The sequence below is a fragment of the Schistocerca serialis genome, chromosome 9 (assembly GCF_023864345.2).
Source record: "Schistocerca serialis cubense isolate TAMUIC-IGC-003099 chromosome 9, iqSchSeri2.2, whole genome shotgun sequence".
In the NCBI taxonomy this organism is placed as follows: domain Eukaryota; kingdom Metazoa; phylum Arthropoda; class Insecta; order Orthoptera; family Acrididae; genus Schistocerca; species Schistocerca serialis.
The window spans coordinates 193,763,677-193,782,149 of record NC_064646.1 but is presented as its reverse complement, the minus strand read 5'-3'; the positions used below and the strand labels follow the sequence as shown (position 1 = coordinate 193,782,149).

The window sequence follows — 18,473 nt, the reverse complement described above, 5'->3', positions numbered from 1 at the left end:
AAGTAACAGAAACAACTTTGCCAGATATTAATCAGTAAAAAAAAGACAGCAAAATTCTAACGAAACAATTAAGACAACTAAACGAGGAATAAACGCCTAACCCCCCCCTGCGGGTTCGGGGATCAGAATAGGCCCGCGGTATTCCTGCCTGTCGTAAGAGGCGACTAAAAGGAGTGTCAAATGTTTCGGCCTTCTGTGATGGTCCCCTCTCGGGTTTGACCTCCATCTTTCTAAATCATTCCGAAGAGCGAGCCAATTGGGGAAGGGCGCCTTACATGGTGCACTGTATCCATCGTGCGATTAGACCTTTAGCCGGCTTTCTCGTCGTTGCAATGGCGTCCCGCTCGTTTTCGATCTCTTGGGCGAGGATACATCCATGGGTGCGATTACCACACTGCACTCTGCAGTGTTTCTTGTAACTGCGACGACGACCTTGGACATTTTTGCACCTAAGATCCAGCACGGTAGCCAGTCCGTTGTGGTGGGGCCGCCATGTACCCTCGTGGTTGTAGCCCCCTGACAACACAGGGATCGCTCTACTGATGCCTGCGCCGTTAACTCCCCATGTATGCCAAGGAGTAGGTGCCCATCCCACTGGGGTATCGGGACTCCCGGCAATGGCCATCCTGCCAGGTGGCCTTTGCTGTGGCTGGGTGGCGCCCGTGGGGAGGGCCCTTGGTCGGAGTAGGTGGCATCAGGGCGGATGACCTGCAATGAAGCGTGGTACATCATCTCTCGCTGGCGGCCAGCCGCCAGCAGTCTCTAAGCGTTCTCGGGCTCAATTTAATGCTCAGAGGTACGATCCGAAAACGTTCCCCTCCCTTGCCACGCCGTGGGAAGAGCGTAAGTCTCAGGATGGAGGTAACAGTTATTCGCCCCGATTCTTAGTTTGCACGAGAGCTGATGGGGAGTCTTTTCTCTCCACAAAGCCTCAGTTCTTCGTCGAGCATTTCGAGGACAAGTTTGGGGAGGTGGAGGGCTTGTCTAAAATGCGCTCTGGGTCAGTACTGATACAAACGGCATCCTCCGCCCAGTCACGCAGGTTACTTGCTTGTGACACGTTGGGGGATGTTAACGTTACTATTACACCACATAAGTTTAAATATGGTCCAGGGTGTTATTTTCCATAGGGACCTCCTTTTGCAGTCTGATGACGAGCTGCGCGCTAACTTAGAACGTAGAGGTGTTCATTTCGTCCGGCGCGTCCATCGGGGTCCGAGGGACAATCAGGTTGCTACCGGTGCCTTCATCTTGGCCTTCGAGGGTGATACGTTACCGGAAAAGGTCAAGGTGATGGTCTACCGATGTGACGTCAAGCCCTATATCCCTCCCCCGATGCGGTGCTTCAAGTGCTGGAAGTTCGGCCATATGTCTTCCCGCTGCACTTCCAGCCTCACATGTCGAGATTGCGGACCCCCATCTCATCCCGATACTCCATGTGTCCCGCCTCCCATCTGCGTCAACTGCGGGGAGCACCATTCACCTTGCTCGCCAGACTGCAGAGTGTTCCAGAAAGAGCGCAAAATCATGGAATATAAGACCCTGGACCGGCTGACCTATACTGAGGCCAAAAGGAAATATGACAGACTCCATCCCGTGAGAATGACATCTTCTTATGCAGCTGCTACAACAACTGTGCTAGCCCCATCAGTTTCGCGACTTCCAGCCAGCTCGATCAGCAGTAAGACTCCTCCTGCCCCCTTGCCCGTGGAGGGCTCTACCCAATCGGTTGCTCCTGCACCACCTACCTCAGGAGCAACCTCCTCCCACCCGTCGGGGACGTCCGTCCCCGCTTCTCAGCCGGAGAAGCGTCTAACTTCTTCGGCTACTCTCGCCCGTAAGAGTTCCCTTGGGACCCTCCCTTCCCATGGTTCCACCAGCGGGAAGGATGACGGCCGCCAGTGGCATAAGTCCTCACCAGCGGCCGGGCGTAGGGCTTCAGGATCCTCCTCTGTCCCGGAGACTGAATCGGTGAAGCCTTCCCAGCCGGTGAAACCCAAGGTTCAGCGAGAGAAGTCCAAGAGAAAGGCCTCTAAGGCCAAAGAACTTGCGGTGGCACCAACCCCACCGCACCTTTCGCGCTCTGCGTCTGCGGATGAAGTCGAGATTCTGGCGTCCGCTGAGGACCTTGATCTCGCTGGTCTCTCAGACGCCATGGATGCCTCTTGTATGGGTACTGAATCGGTGGCAGTGGGTGAACAAGCGGCGTAAATTGCCTTCCCAGTCCTTTCACGCCTTTCTCAGCCATGGACAATATCATCCTCCAGTGGAACTGCGGCGGTTTTTTCCACCATCTACCTGAGCTCCAACAACTTATCAGCCTTCGCCCTTTCTTCTGCATTTCTCTTCAGGAAACTTGGTTTCCAGCAATGCGAACCCCCGCCCTCCGTGGCTATCGGGGTTATTATAAGAACCGGGCAGCGTATGAAAGGGTGTCGGGTGGCGTCTGCCTCTATGTCCTTCACACTCTGCACAGCGAGTCTGTCCCTCTCCAAACACCTTTAGAGGCTGTCGCTGTTCGGGTGTGGACGCCACAGGCTGTTACCGTCTGCAGTCTTTACCTTCCGCCGGATGGTGATGTCTCGCAGCATGTCCTGGCTGCGCTGATAGCCCAATTGCCACCACCTTTCTTGCTATTGGGCGACTTCAACGCCCATAACCCTCTGTGGGGTGGGTCAGTGGCAACAGGTCGAGGCGCCATCTTTGAGCATTTATTGTCGCAGCTCGATCTCTCGATTTTAAATGATGGTGCCTTCACACACTTCAGTGTGGCGCATGGCACATACTCCGCTATTGACCTTTCAATCTGTAGCCCTAGCCTCTTACCGTCTGTCCAATGGAGTGTGCATGACGATCTGTGTGGTAGTGACCACTTTCCGATCTTTCTGTCACTACCACAGCGTCACTCTTCTGGGCGCCCTAGCAGATGGGCTATGAATAAGGCTGACTGGGACTTGTTCTCCTCCACTGCCGCTCTTGAGCCTCTCTCTAATGACGACATTGATGCGGTGGTTCAATCGGTCACCACCGGCATCGTTACTGCCGCCGAATCTGCCATTCCCCGCTCCTCTGGGTCCCCTCGGCGGCGGACTGTGCTTTGGTGGTCGCCTGAGATCGCTGCAGCGATTACAGATCGCCGGCGGGCGCTACAGCGTCACAAGCGACATCCCTGCATTGAACACCTCATCACCTTCAAACGGCTGCGTGCGCGGGCCCGCCGCCTTATCCGCCAAAGCAAGTAGGAGTGCTGGGAGCGGTACGTGTCCACCATTGGCCTCCATGTCACTCCATCGCAGGTCTGGGCCAAGATTCGACGCGTCTACGGCTATCGGCCACCTGTCAGCGTCCCTGCGCTCTCACTGAATGGAGCAGTTTGTACTGACTCAGACGTCATTGCAAACCACTTAGCAGAGCATTTTGCTATGAGTTCCGATTCTGCGAATTACCCTAAGGCCTTCCGCTCCATTAAAGAGCGGATGGAACGTCGGAGCCTTTCGTTTCGCACCAACCAACCAGAATCGTACAATGTTCCATTCAGTGAGTGGGAATTCCGCAGTGCCCTTGCCGCTTGTCCTGATACCGCTCCTGGACCAGATAGCATCCACTGCCAGATGCTGAAACACCTCTCAGTGGACTGCCAGCGGCGGCTCCTCGACCTTTACAACCGTATTTCGGTCGAGGGTGAGTTTCCGTCGCAGTGGCGGGCAAGTATCGTTATCCCCATTCTGAAACCAGGCAAGAGCCCTTTGGACAGCTACCGCCCCATTAGCCTCACCAACGTTCTTTGCAAGCTTCTCGAACGGATGGTGAGCCGGCGCTTGACTTGGGTACTGGAGTCTCGGGACCTTCTGGCTCCATCTCAGGGTGGGTTCCGTAAAGGCCGCTCCGCCGCCGACAATCTGGTGAGCCTGGAGTCGGCCATCCGTACTGCCTTTGCCCGCCGGCAGCACCTGGTCGCTGTCTTTTTCGACATGCGGAAGTCGTACGATACGACATGGCGTGATCACATCCTTTCTACGCTTCATGGATGGGGTCTTCGGGGCCCTCTGCCGATCTTTATCAGAAATTTTCTGTCGTATCGTACCTTCCGCGTGCAAGTCGCAGCCTCATGTAGTTCCACCCACGTCCAGGAGAACGGTGTGCCACAGGGTTCTGTTTTAAGTGTCTGCCTGTTTTTAATAGCCATTAACGGGCTCGCTGCGGCCATGGGAAATTCTGTCTCTGCTTCCCTGTATGCTGACGACTTCTGCCTTTATTACAGCTCTACTGGCATTGCAGCTGTTGAACGTCAGCTACAGGGTGCTATCCGCAAGGCGCAGTCTTGGGCTGTAGCTCATGGGTTCCAGTTTTCGGCAGCCAAGACCTGCGTAATACATTTCTGCCGGCGACGCACTGTGCACCCGGAGCCGCGGCTTTATCTTGCCGGCGAACTTCTTTCAGTGGTGGAATCACACAGGTTTTTGGGGGTGGTTTTCGATGCCTGGTTGACTTGGCTGCCTCATATCCGGCAGCTTAAACAGGCGTGTTGGCGGCATGTAAACGCTCTGAGATGCTTGAGCCACACCCGCTGGGGCGCCGACCGATTTACCCTGTTGCGGCTCTACCAGGCGTTAATCCAATCCCGTCTGGATTATGGGAGCCTGGCTTATGGCTCAGCATCCCCCTCTGCGTTACGGGTGCTGGACCCAATACTACACAGCGGGATCCGACTTGCCACTGGTGCCTTCCGCAGCAGCCCTGTGGACAGCATCCTTGTTGAGGCAGGTGTCCCTCCACTGCGGGTACGACGCCAACAATTACTGGCTGCTTATGCTGCCCATGTTTTTAGTTTGCCCGGGCATCCAAATTACCGTGTCCTGTTCCCGCAGTCGGTCGTCCATCTGCCGGACCGTCGGCCCCGGTCGGGTTGTCCGATCGCCGTACGCGTCAAGGAGCTTCTCTGCGGGCTTGGGTTTTTCCCTGTTCCACCTCCTTTCCAGGCGCCTCTGCATACACCCCCGTGGTGTGTTCCTCGCCCTTGCCTTCGGCTCGACTTGGCACAGGGCTCGAAGGACTCGGTCCCTCCAGAGGCCTTCCGCCGCCGCTTTTATTCCATCCTTGCCACGTATCAGGGCTCTGGAATTGTTTACACCGACGGTTCGATGGTTGCTGGTCGTGTCGGGTATGCGCTAACTCTAGGGGACCATTCCGAACAACGGTCCTTGGCAGCTGGCTGCAGCGTTTACACTGCTGAGAAGGTCGCCATCTTTCGAGCCCTAGCGTATATCCGCTCCTGCTCAGGTGAGTCCTTCGTGATCTGTAGCGATTCCCTGAGCGGTTTACGAGCTCTCGACCAGTGTTTTCCTCGTTCTCGTCTGGTGATGGCTATCCATGAGTCCCTGCATACTCTTGCGCGTTGCGGCCGCTCTGTGGTCTTTGTGTGGACCCCCGGTCATGTCGGTATCCCGGGCAATGAACATGTTGACCGCCTGGCGAAAGAGGCCACGTGTAAACCATCTCTGGATGTTGGCCTCCCAGAGACTGATTTGCGGGCAGTCCTCCGCCGAAAAGTTTTTGCGCTTTGGGACGCTGAATGGCGCGATCGGATCACACCCAATAAACTCCGTGCCATTGAGGAGACGACGACTGTGTGGCGGTCATCCATGCGAGCCAACCGCAGGGACTCAGTCGTCCTTTGTCGGCTCCGCATTGGCCACTCCCGGCTGACACACAGTTATTTACTGCGCCGGGAGGACCCTCCTGTCTGTCGCTGCGGGGCGGCTTTGACAGTGGCCCACATTCTGTTGGCCTGCCCCCTTTTAGCTGTGGTCAGGCAGACATTTGCGCTGCCTGATACGCTCCCTGCCGTTTTATCTGATGACCCTGTTATGGCTGCCTTAGTTTTACGTTTTACTAGGGCAGGGAGTTTTTATTCTTTAATCTGAGTGTTTCTGTTTTATTTTATTGTTTTGTGTTGATTCTGGCGTTTGGCCTACGGTTTTAAACTAAGTTTTTAATGTGTTTTCGGTGGTTAGCTTTTCCACTTTTTTTTGTTCCTATGGTCGGCCAACCACCGTCACACTCAGTGTCATTCTATTTCGTTTTGTCTGGTCCTTGTCTATGTTTCTTTTGTTCTGTGTCGTCTGTCTCCTATTCCGTTGAACATTTTTTATTCTCTGTGGGTATTTTTAGTATTTTGGAAAAAGGGACCGATGGCCTCTGCAGTTTGGTCCCTTTGATCCTTATACCAACCAACCAATCTAAACGCCTAACAAACGGAATGTATCGCAACAAAGTGACTACAGTTTTTATCGCGAGAGTAAATTACTGAGGGATGATCGGCCTTGGAAATAGTACGATCAGGCCTCACTATATCGCAGGACGAGCGTAAGCTCCAGAATTACGCACAATCATGATTGCAACCTTGTATTTATTTATTAGTTGCCGTTGCTACGCGTGACATGCACTTGGAAGACATTTTTTATTGTTAAAATCCTCAGTGTATTAAAAATGCTTTGTAAGACAGATCGTTGCGATAATACCAACAAAAGCTACTAAGATCGCAGGCAGATCAAAACATCGAACAGAACCCGAGATTTTCCGAACTGTAACGTAAATTGTTCGAACAGATCGAGTCGTGTTCAAACACAGCCCTAGATTTCGATAGTCGATTTATTACGCCACAGATGTGTTGACTAGGAGAACTCCCCTTCGCACCGACCTCAGATTTAGCGAGAAGAGAACCCAGTGGACTGCCCCTGTCAAAAACGGAACTCAGATCGAGCATGAAAACAGGAAGAAGATGCACTGAACGGTAAAAAAAAAAAAAGGGAACGGTGAACAGCGCAAGCACAAGTGCAGAGCGGAGCGAGAAAAACGTGGCGTCGTGGTTTGCAAAGCTCCCTCGCACCAGTCTTATTATTTTCCTCCGCGCTGTTCACTATACTCAAATTTGTGACTGTCGTGGTGGCCGGCCTGTGTGGCCGTGCGGTTCTAGGCGCTTCAGTCTGGAACCACGTGACCGCTACGGTCGCAGGTTCGAATCCTGCCTCGGGCATGGATGTGTGTGATGTCCTTAGGTTAGTTAGGTTTAATTAGTTCTAAGTTCTAGGGCACTGATGACCACAAATGTTAAGTCCCATAGTGCTCAGAGCCATTTGAACCATTTTTTTGAACTGTCGTGGTGTAACGCCCGTTTGCAATAGCGAGGTGTAAGGAAGGGACCTATAATGAAAGTTGATACTGCGCAGCTACTCTATTAGCAGCCAAAAAGAAGTGACTTTCGAATTAGAATCGCAAACGTTTGATGACAAGGCGGCAGGTCAGCTGAATCCTCCACCAGAAAACAGGTCTGGTGTGTCATACACGGCATTATTGAAAGTACGTATGTCGTAAGATAGGCATCTTTTATCGACGCACCTAATTTGTTCGCATTATGAGTGAGTGAGTGAGTGAGGTATGCCACCTTGCTCGATTAAGTATTGGTATGAATGTGAGTGTGATTACTCCCAAGGAAATGAAGAAGACAAAATAGTGCGTCCCATAAGCTGCAACGAATTAACGCGACAGTTTCACGATCACACAGCATCTCTGTTCTCTGTCAAAGAAAACGTTTTTAACGTTTTTGAAGCTGCGTTCCGTATTCATATCACTTGGTGTATATTCTGTTGCCAAGACTGCCGAAAGAGAACAAACATTTCAAAGAACGAGCGGACAATTCTTAATGTCTTTGAAAAAATAAAAAATAAAATAAAAGTGGCACTGGGGAGTTTTGAACAAGACTCGTCCGCTTTGCAGTTCCACGAAGTGATTTTCTTTTCCGCACAGTTCGATACATCTTCCTGTTTTCATGCTTGATCAGTGTTCTCTGTTCAGTTTTTGACGGGCTATCCATTGGGTCATCTTACCATTAAATCTAAGGGGACTGTGATGGGAAGTTTCCTTCGTGAATACAGGCACAGTGATCTTTGGTTGTCAGTAGCGTTGTTGTTTCAGTAAGCATTCTAAGCAAGTGAGAGAGTCAGATGTTTGCTATGTTACTGAGCGGATGGAAATGGCTTGCAGAGCACAGAGATAAAGATATAGAGATGGATGAATTGTGAATTACGATTTAGTTATCATTATTTGTAATAGTGAAGATTATCAGATACGTGTTTCATTAACGAAAAGTTTTGAATGCCATTTTTCTGTACTAGTTTGGGTTAGTCAGTTCATTTTCCAAACGAGAATAAGTAAAGTTTTCTATTCATATTACCTGCACTCTATTATCATTTTCAGTGGTTAGTTTCGTATCGGAGAAATGTTTCTTACAAAAATCAGTTTTGCAAAGATGACTATAATAGTCAGGCAATGCGTTTTTCTGTAATGCAGTTGTTTAATGATTAGTTTTCCTTCAGGCATGTAGGAAGTTCGTTTCACCATCGTCTCCTCCCGAAAGAATTTCGTATTTTATGATTGTGTGTGTCGCTGCATCGCACTTCGCGGAACACAGTGGCTGAAGCTCAGACATGAACTCCTTGCAGTAGTTGCACGTCCTTGCATTGCACTTAACGCTAGACTTTCCTTGTATTTAGCTTGCTTTCTGCTGCGCTTCATATTTTATGTTCATCACTTTGGGTTGTATTAAGTATCTGTTGTCACAGGTAATTTCACAAAAAAATTAGTACGGGCAGTTACAGTACAGTAAGGCACAGTGAAGTCATTCATAGTTGGGTGTCGCTTTTCAAAATTGTTAGATTCAGTATACGTAAAGTTCAGTTAGGATTACAATTCTTGTCAGTATTCTCACGGGGCAGTGTTGCATTCACATGTGTGTTATTCAGTGTTTAGAAATTTTAACAGGTAGTTCTGAGTAAGTAAATTTACCGGGCATTTTTGTAGAAAGATTTTGGTTATTTGTTCCTTCAAGATTCAGTTGGTACTTCATGTAATGTTTTTCCTCTCTTAGCTTTTGTGTTGGACTATGCATGTCACGCATTGTGACGTCACGCATTATAGTACCTGTACTGAAAAATTTGTTTAATGTTTCTTTCCTAATCACTTTCGGAAAGTTAATTAAAAATACCACTACACAAGTTAGATTTGGACGACTCACTTTATCGGATTGTGTTTTCGTAGTTACAGCCCTTGCATTGTTAAGGACAACAATATGGATACACGAGTTACAAGCAATAGCAGTTCACTTTCCTCCAGTTTCGGTTCACAAAAGTAAACATGAGAAAAGTTACACTTCTATTAATAGTGCAACCAACATAACTGTTTGTTGTACCCAAACCGTGATTTCCCCACCAAAATTTCTTCCGCTCACGCTTCCCCCCATTACCAAATTGAACATTCCTTGATGCCACAGGACTTTTCTGCCATCGATCCTTTGTTAGCTAAATTGAGCCATACATTTCTTTGGCGTTAGATTCTATTCAGCGCCTCATCATTTGTTACCAGAGACACGCAGCAACGAGAGATTTTGTGGTCACATTCCTGAGGACAGCGGTTATACTCCTGAATTACGTGTGTAAATGTATTTGTTTAACTTCCTTCTTTCAACACAGTGCGAGAGAAACGAATGCGAAATGTCAGTGAATGGCCTGAGTCCAGGAGGAATGGAAGAAGTTTGCCAAAAGTCAGTGCTTATAGGCACTGCCTTCAGAAGTAAAGGAAGAAAACCTGAGAGGTTTAGGGAGTTTATGGAAAGTCTACTCAAGAGTAACTGCACAGCTGCGTAATACGGTGAAGAAGACAAACGGAGAAATAGAGCATTATACTGAACGCCCCAAGTTCGGCAGAGCATTGAAGGATCAAAGTTTGCAGCTGTAAATAATGGATATCTCTACGAAAAATATTTAATGAAACGGTCAGGGACTGCAAAGTTATTCCAAAACTTGTGAAACGTAAGAGACGTCTTGGGGCAATAGACAAATATTTGTGCGATGCTCCAGTGGTCTGGTAGGAAAAATTCGTGCTTACAATACTGGACAGAATAACAGCTGATAATTTCCGTAAATATCAAACGACCAGCTTCAAATCTTTTTCAGCCTCTTTGTTCAACAGAATGACGTACAGAGCACACAGACAAAATTATCATTTATTTCTGCTTCAGAAAAGAGGCAGATATGCACAGAGATTCTGGTTTCATACTTGCTAAAACCTTGTAGAAAAACAAGGGTAAACACGCAGGATACACGGCCTGCGACGGCTTTCTTTGTTGGACACTATTGTGGGCAGTGGCGCTGGTGTCTCGAAAGTTTCGACTTGATCGGCAGGTAGCAGCGATCCCAGCGCCACGAGTGCTGCAGTTCGGAGACCGTACCGATATCACCATTGTCCGTGTATTAGGAACAGAAATGACACTTTTATCCTAAGACAATAAGGCCGTTGAAAGAACCACAATTGCCGGTCGGAGTGGCCGTGCGGTTCTAGGCGCTACAGTCTGGAGCCGAGCGACCGCTACGGTTGCAGGTTCGAATCCTGCCTCGGGCATGGATGTGTGTGATGTTCTTAGGTTAGTTAGGTTTAATTAGTTCTAAGTTCTAGGTGACTGATGACCTCAAATGGTTGAAATGGCTCTGAGCACTATGCGACTTAACTTCTGAGGTCATCAGTCGCCTAGAACTTAGAACTAATTAAACCTAACTAACCTAAGGATATCACACACATCCATGCCCGAGGCAGGATTCGAACCTGCGACCGTAGCGGTCGCTCGGCTCCAGACTGTAGCGCCTAGAACCGCACGGCCGCTCCGGCCGGCTGATGACCTCAGAAGTTAAGTCGCATAGTGCTCAGAGCCATTTTGAACCACAATTTATGGTGGTACCCAAGGCATTATAAAAGGCGGGACGTGGTTTTTAATAGGACGTGTGATCACTATCGTCAGCAAGATTTACACGTCGGTAAGCTCATGCAACATTATGCTTCTCCACAACATAACCCCTGGACCATCAAAAGAATCATGTTCGACAATGTTCCTGGATGCATGACGTTGTCCCACCTCTCGCCCTACGAGGGTACATCCAGAATGTCTTGTCAGACTGAACCTGCTCTAGTCCGAGAAAAGCATGCGACCCACCCTTAGTTGGATCACTCCCTATCCGCTTGTCAGGATCGCAAACCTGACGCCGATGTGTGGGCGTCAATTAATGATAACGTACTGGTCGTCGGGCAACAAGATCACCCCCATACCCTGCCACTGTGGAAAGTGTGACTTCGTTCCTGTTAAATGTCGTTGCAACTGCACTCGCTTTTTGACGTGGGTCCTTTCTTGCTTTTTGCACAACGTATTGGTCATCAGCTGGTGCAGTTGACCTTCGACAACAATCTCCTCTCCTTCTGGCAGTAGTACCTGTGTTTCGGAACGCTCCCCAAGCAAGTGAAACAATGGTGTAAGCAGTACCAAACTCTAGGGTTACACTCACCACACTTCGTCATTCTTCCAGTTTTCCGATGAGTCTTCCCCCTGCGAGAGCATTCAAATGTTGCTTCCGGGTCATGTTGCAATGAAGACCACCACCACAGTGCATCGCAACGTCTCGCTGATTGACACTGCCGTTTCCTGATCCTCAACCACCTCCTGTGGCGTCGCTATAGCCCATTTGGCCCGTGTGGCGTCCAGTTTCCTGTACACAACAGGGAGACCGCACTTTCATTCCTTTTCACCGAGTTGCTAATGTTTCAAAAAATGGTTCAAATGGCTCTGAGCACTATGGGACTTAACATCTGAGGTCATCAGTCCCCTAGAACTTAGAACTACTTAAACCTAACTAACCTAAGGACATCACACACATCCATGCCCGAGGCAGGATTCGAACCTGCGACCGTAGCAGTCGCGCGGTTCCGGACTGCACGCCTAGAACCGCTAGACCACCGCGGCCGGCTGCTAATGTTTACTTTATCCATCTCGTCCCCGAGTTTTACTCAGCAATGTGTAATTTAGTGAAATATGCTTGCACATGTAAGTATTTAAAGTCGGAGTATAGGGGTCCATATTGTCTATTAAATTTACCACGTCTAATATTCAAACGATCATTAGATGATCTCTGGAAACGTGTCTGGAGCAGCATGTTCACTCTTCTATTTGCTGACGGGTATTCGTTCCGTGTGTCTGCGCAGAATCTCGTGATCCGGAACGACACGCAGACGTTCCAGTGGTGGGTGGATCCCCCGGTGCAGCCGCTGGTGCGAGTCTACATCTTCAACTACAGCAACGCGGTCGAGTTCGAAGCCGGGAATGCTGAGAAGCTGCGTGTCAACGAAGTGGGGCCTTTCGCGTTCAGGTAAGCTGACGACACATTCTAACTACTCAGATTTCCGTAGCCTGCATGCGTAATACACTACGTCCAGGATAAAAGCAGCATTGTTCCAACACTCTGGCCAATGTTTTCTTCTAGTTACTCTACAGCCTTAGGATTACTTGCGTACAGTTTGGGTATATTTAATGTTCCTGCAGTTGAAAGCGCAAGCAGACATGCTTGGTGAAAGGCGGCTACACACCTTTACTAAATGGACAGTCTCCTGTGAACTCTTCGCGAATTTAACACAACTGTAGACGAGTGTAGCTGCACCTTGCTGGAAAACTCAGTACTGCCTTTAATTTTCCTTTAATAGAGAGTAGAAATACTTGAAAATTTGAAGATGCGCCTCTGTATCGACAGTAGCTGTAAAACATATTGGGCCGATAATTCGCCTGCCAGAAACCGCGCAGCAACTCTAATTTTCTTTCTTTAAATCGTGAAGAAGATCTGGTGTACAATGTGTGGCTTTTCAGTGACCCCAGCGTCGATTAGTCTGTCCATTCACATGGGTGCAAAGGTGAAACCCTGCTTCATCACGTATAAAATACAGTAGCAGGCACAATTCGCCATCCACAGTCTTTCTAAGAAAATACTCGCAATACCTAACCTTCTCTCTCAGTTCAAAGTAATGGCTGAAAACATGTATCGCGATAGGGTTTCATGTGTAAGGATTTAGTACGTTTATCGCCATTCTGTTGCGAAAGCTGCCTGAAAGTTCATTTTCGTATTTGATGACAAAACTACGGTTTTCAAATAATGAAATTCAGGTTTATTGTAATAGATCGAGATGTACGACCTCGGATGGCCAAAGTCGCGACAGCTCGCGGGAAATCTTGGTTCGAGTTCCGGTTCCGCACAAATTTTCGCCTGTTACTTTAGGTAGTACATCTGTACATATGGCAGTTAATTTGTATTCAGACTAGCTTTAATTTCCTGCAAAATGCATGCAATTAGTTCCGGAGTTAGAACGACAGCTTGCGGTTACGCTTGGATTTAGAGTTATCGCCATTGAGCCACCACTTTATCAACTTCTGAATACTAATTTTTGTAGGAATACTGGAGCTCTGAAATTGTTTAAGGATAATTTCACGAGTCAAATGAACCACAGCAGATATAAGCTTTAACTATAGACGCGTAATTCAGCATTCGTTACTCGAAAAACTGGAAGAACGAGGAAAATAAACTCGAAGTAGCTGAAAGCAACGAGCAACAAACGAAGCGGCGACAAAATAATAACCACGCCCGTTATGTGATTGTAGATGAGGCGTGTGAGAAACTGTAAAATCACAACTAGTTTGTTGCTGAGCGTTGGCGCTTTTATTTTGGACACACTATAGGTAGGATACAGACGGATCAGGCGAGAAGAAAGTGAGCCTTCTTAGTATAACGCGGTTGTTGGTATTTATAGGAACAGGATCGAGGTCTGCCGAAACAGTACATAGAAGTGGCATCTAAGGGCATACATTTAAAACAGGTTTGTAGAATGTATGAGTATGTATCGGTAAGAGATAGAGATTATCGCACGTAGAAATAGAGAAATGGCATAAAGTGAGAAAGCAATGATATGGGAATAGGTGAAAAGTGTCTTTTGTCACCTGTGTTCAGGCTGGTTTCATGCGGATCTTGTGTCCAACCTGTTCATCTCACGTTAGAGTAGCACTTGCACGCCATGTCCTCAGTTATTTGTCGGATATATTCCAATGTATCTTCCACTACAATTGTTAAACTCTACTTTCTTAACGCCTATTTTGTCATCCTATCTTTTCTTGTCGTTGTTAACCAAATGTTACTTTCTTCTCCTGTTCTGTAGCGAATCTCTTCATTCTCTATCTTACCAGTCTACCTAATTCTCAACATCCTTCTATTGCACCACATACCGCCTAGATTTAAAAAATTGCTCTGAGCACTATGGGACTTAACATCTGTGGTCATCAGTCCCCTAGAACTTAGAACTACTTAAACCTAACTAACCTAAGGACATCACACACATCCATGCCCGAAGCAGGATTGGAACCTGTGACCGTAGCGGTCGCGCGGTTCCAGACTGTAGCGCCTAGAACCGCGTGGCCACCCCGGCCGGCATCGCCTAGATTCTCTTGTTTTCTAGTTCTCGCACAGTCCATGATTAATTTCCATACAATGCTGTGCTCCAAACGTACATTCTCAAAAATTTCTTCCTCAGATTAAGGCCGATTTTTGATATCACTTTTTGATATCTTTTAACAAGGAATGCCCTTATCGCCTGCGTTAATCTGTCTTCTGTCCTCCTCGCGTCGTCCGCCATACTTTATTTAGCTTCTAAGACAGCAGAACTCCTTTATTTGATACACTTTTTGGTCACCAGTTTTCCTGTTAGTCTATCGCTGGTCCTATTTCTGTTACTTCTATTTATTTTATTCTTTCCTCGGTATAATTTCAAACTATTTTCTGTACTCATTAGACTGGTAATTCCATTCAGCACGTCCTACAATAATTTTTCTTAACTTTGCCTGAGGATAGGTATCGCATAGAATATTTTCGTTGCTACCTTTCCATCATAAAATTAACTCCCATCTCTGACTTTTTCTTTTGTTTCCGACACTGCTTCTTAGATTGATCGATAGATTGAAAAGTGGTGGCGAAAGACTGCATTCCTGTCCTACAGTTTTTAACCCGAACACTTGCTTCTTATTCTTTTTTTCTTTCTTTCTTGTTTTTCCGTATGGTTTTTATTCATAATCTGTGTTACCCGTCTTTCACTCTTATTTTTCTAAGAATCTCGAACATACTAACCGTACGTATCTTGATTTTTCTTCTGTCTTCCTTCCATTACCAATCGCAACGCCAGAACTGTCTGTGTGGTGCATTTATCTTTCCTAAGGCCAAACTGTTTCTCATCTAACAGATTCGCAATTTTCTTTTCCATTCTGTGTTGTTATTGTCAGCAGCTTGAATGCATGATTCGTTAACCAGATTCTGCGATAGTTTTCGCCGTTATCTGTCCTTGATACCTTTAGGGGTTTTGCGAAAGTCTGATGGTGTAACTCCAGTCTCATAGATTCTACAAACCAATTTGGGTGTACTGGTGCAGAATGCAAGGGTAATAGAGAGAGAGAGAGAGAGAGAGAGAGAGAGAGAGAGAGATGCTGTCGTTGCTCGCTCATTCTAAATTACGAAAGTTTTAAAGGTAAATTTGCCCTCAAGATTGGTTTTAAGGCCGCAGTGGTTCATTAGAAATAATCCTATTAGGCATGCATGCTCTTGCCCTCCTGCGACCTCTGAACAGATTGACGCAGCTAGCTCTACGTGGACCCTTAATTTATAGTGGACTTGAATCCATTCTTCGGTACGGTACTTTTTACAAGTACATATCATGACCTGAGGTGAAGCGACAGCAAAATTCCTAGGACAGACTGTTCATTGAATCACAATATTTTGTATTTGTAGTTAGATACTTACCCACTTTACCACCGAGCCACACAACTAATCTGGGGATATTAATTGGTTTTTGTAACTGAAATGGTTGTCAAATCAAATTATTTTATTCCTGTAGCAGTAAGAGTCCGTCGTGGTCTAGCGAGGAGAGCACTAGACTGACTGTGGAGGTCCTGGGTTCAGTATTGGGTACGCTCTTAGCCAGCTATCAAATGAGTACCGATGGTCTTTCCTGGTGGTAAAAGGCAACCAAATCGATGGGTCGTCTACCCTCCCCCTCCTAGTGCCGTTCCGAAGAAAAGTTGCACTCTACCTACAGTGGTCAGTAGGCCGGTCACGAGTTTTACCTTTTTCCTGTAACGATTTGTAGACGTGGCAATCGGTTCAAAACAAAAGAATGGATAATTAACAACTTAGTAACCAGAAAGAAATGTGAATGGTGTTGTGACTTGGCAAGACAGCCAAGCCACTATGAGGTGAAGCCGAAAGGCACGCGTTTAAGCTCACGCAGGCTGGCGTGAGGTCTGGAACAGTTAAAGGAGTTGAGTCTAGTAAATAAAGTACGAAGCTGCTGGAATACTTAACTTTAATCCATAAGTGGTGAACATAGCTGTTGACGGTACATGCATCACAAGATAAATAGCAATTGATAATGGCGCCTTGCTAGGTCGTAGCAAATGACGTAGCTGAAGGCTATGCTAACTATCGTCTCGGCAAATGAGAGCGCAATTTGTCAGTGAACCATCGCTAGCAAAGTCGGCTGTACAACTGGGGCGAGTGCTAGGAAGTCTCTCTAGACCTGCCGTGCGGCGGCGCTCGGTCTGCAATCACTGACAGTGACGACACGCGGGTCCGACGTATACTAACGGAAAGCGGCCGATTTAAAGGCTACCACCTAGCAAGTGTGGTGTCTGGCGGTGACACCACAAATGGTGTGATTAACAGTCATTGAAGAATCAAGAAAGAAGACAGTAAATCAGATTAGAAGAATTGTCTGAACATAGTAAACGGAAAAATTGTCATATTGGGTTCAAATGAAAGGAATAAATTTGGGAATATTAACAGTGAAATTAGGACAGGCTTGAAGCTGTCCCACGAAACCCTTCAAATTGCTAAATTTTCGTAAGATAAATCGTTGTCGGCGTAAATAACGTCAGAAGCCGATACAAAGATGCAAATTCTGCGCCAACATAATGATCAACTGCAGTAACCTTTACGAAAGGCGATTAGTGGACGTTTGACGTAAGCTAATTTACTCGGTGCAGCTATCACATTTGAAACGATATTAATATAAATTACCGCCGGCCGGGGTGGCCGAACGCTTCTAGGCGCTACAGTTTGGAACCGCGCAACCTCTACGGTCGCAGGTTCGAATCCTGCCTCGGGCATGGATGTGTGTGATGTGCTTAGGTTAGTTAGGTTTAAGTAGTTCTTCGTTCTAGGGGACTGATGACCTCAGAAGTTAAGTCCCATAGTGCTCAGAGCCATTTGAGCCATTTGAACCATTTGTAAATTACCAACTCGAACAGTATAGGCTATCTAACCTCGTTATAAAATATTGCATATCTTGATACAAACACTATTACACAAAATTCACATCCGTAGCCCGTTCGTTAGTAACTCGGATTCATGATCGAAATCGCTTGCCTGGTGCTTGCGGAGACTGATTCACACAAAGCCGATCTACCTGTTACTCCAGTTTCTCCGCATAAGTGGGATTGAGAACGCTGTAAATAACTGCAGGTTGGTATTAAATCCAAAGACCGCATTCTGGCTGCTCAGGATATGTACTTAGGTGCACGCTACGCCACACACGAATACATGTGGTGGACAAATATGTGCAAAAACCAAAAACAACACACATTGTCAAGCCCAGAACGGTGTAGCAAAACTATTGGCATTCAAAACAGCTTCTAGACGTCTCGGAATGGATAAAGAAACGTCCTGTCCGGTTTTCAAGGAAAACGTATACCTTTCCTCGAGCAAAATAGTGGCACGCTCAGGTAACGACGATGGAGGTGGATACAGGCAATGCTCCCCTCTCTCCAAAACAGACCACAGAGGCTCAGTAACACTAATTGATATCGCCGACTGTGGTGGCCAGAGGAGATACGAAAATTCATCTTCGTGCTTACAAAACCAGTCCTGGACGATGCGAGGTGTTTGTGTTCCTAGGCTACAGAACCCCTGTTCACAGTGTCGTCATTGGGAACAAACGTTGTACAATGGGATGGATCACGTAATACCTGGCAATAATGCTACCTTGCAGGGTACGTACGGAACCCATGGAGTACCCCGATTACGCTGCCCTAATGATCACGAGCCCTCGTCATGTTTCGCTCGTGGAACCCAACTCGGCCAGAAAGAGTGTGTAACAAGACTCATCCGACCAAATTACTTTCTTCCATTGCTACATAATCCAGGTTTTATGGTTCCGGCACGACGTTTTCCTGTTACGAACATTTGGATCACTGATGAGTGGTTCTGCAATTCTACCTCACTCCGCAATTCCCACCTTCTGGAGCTCCCGTCATATTGTTTTGGTGCTGACAGATTTCGCGAGTGCGATATTCAGTTCTGGGTTGAGTTTTGCAGTAGTCTTCTGCTTCATTTTCGTCACAGTCCTGTTCAACGACCGTCTGTCACAATCATTCAACACACGGTTTCGTCTGTGTTGTGTCTTGGTGAATTTTGTTCCTCTTTCCCGCTACGAGATATAAACCCTAGAAGTCTCTTGGAACCACGAACGCTTCTGCTATCTTGGTTGCGGAAGTATCAACAATTCGCCCACGTTGG

General features: G+C 47.3%; 1 protein-coding gene across 1 annotated transcript in view; it reads left to right on the top strand.

Annotated features, from left to right (window-relative positions):
* LOC126419020 (lysosome membrane protein 2-like) overlaps nt 1–18,473 on the top strand; it is a 415,667-nt gene that overhangs the window by 268,353 nt on the left and 128,841 nt on the right. The window contains exon 3 of the mRNA XM_050086076.1: nt 12,082–12,245. Coding sequence (XP_049942033.1) covers nt 12,082–12,245 — 164 coding nt within the window. The remainder of the gene's footprint in view (nt 1–12,081; nt 12,246–18,473) is intronic.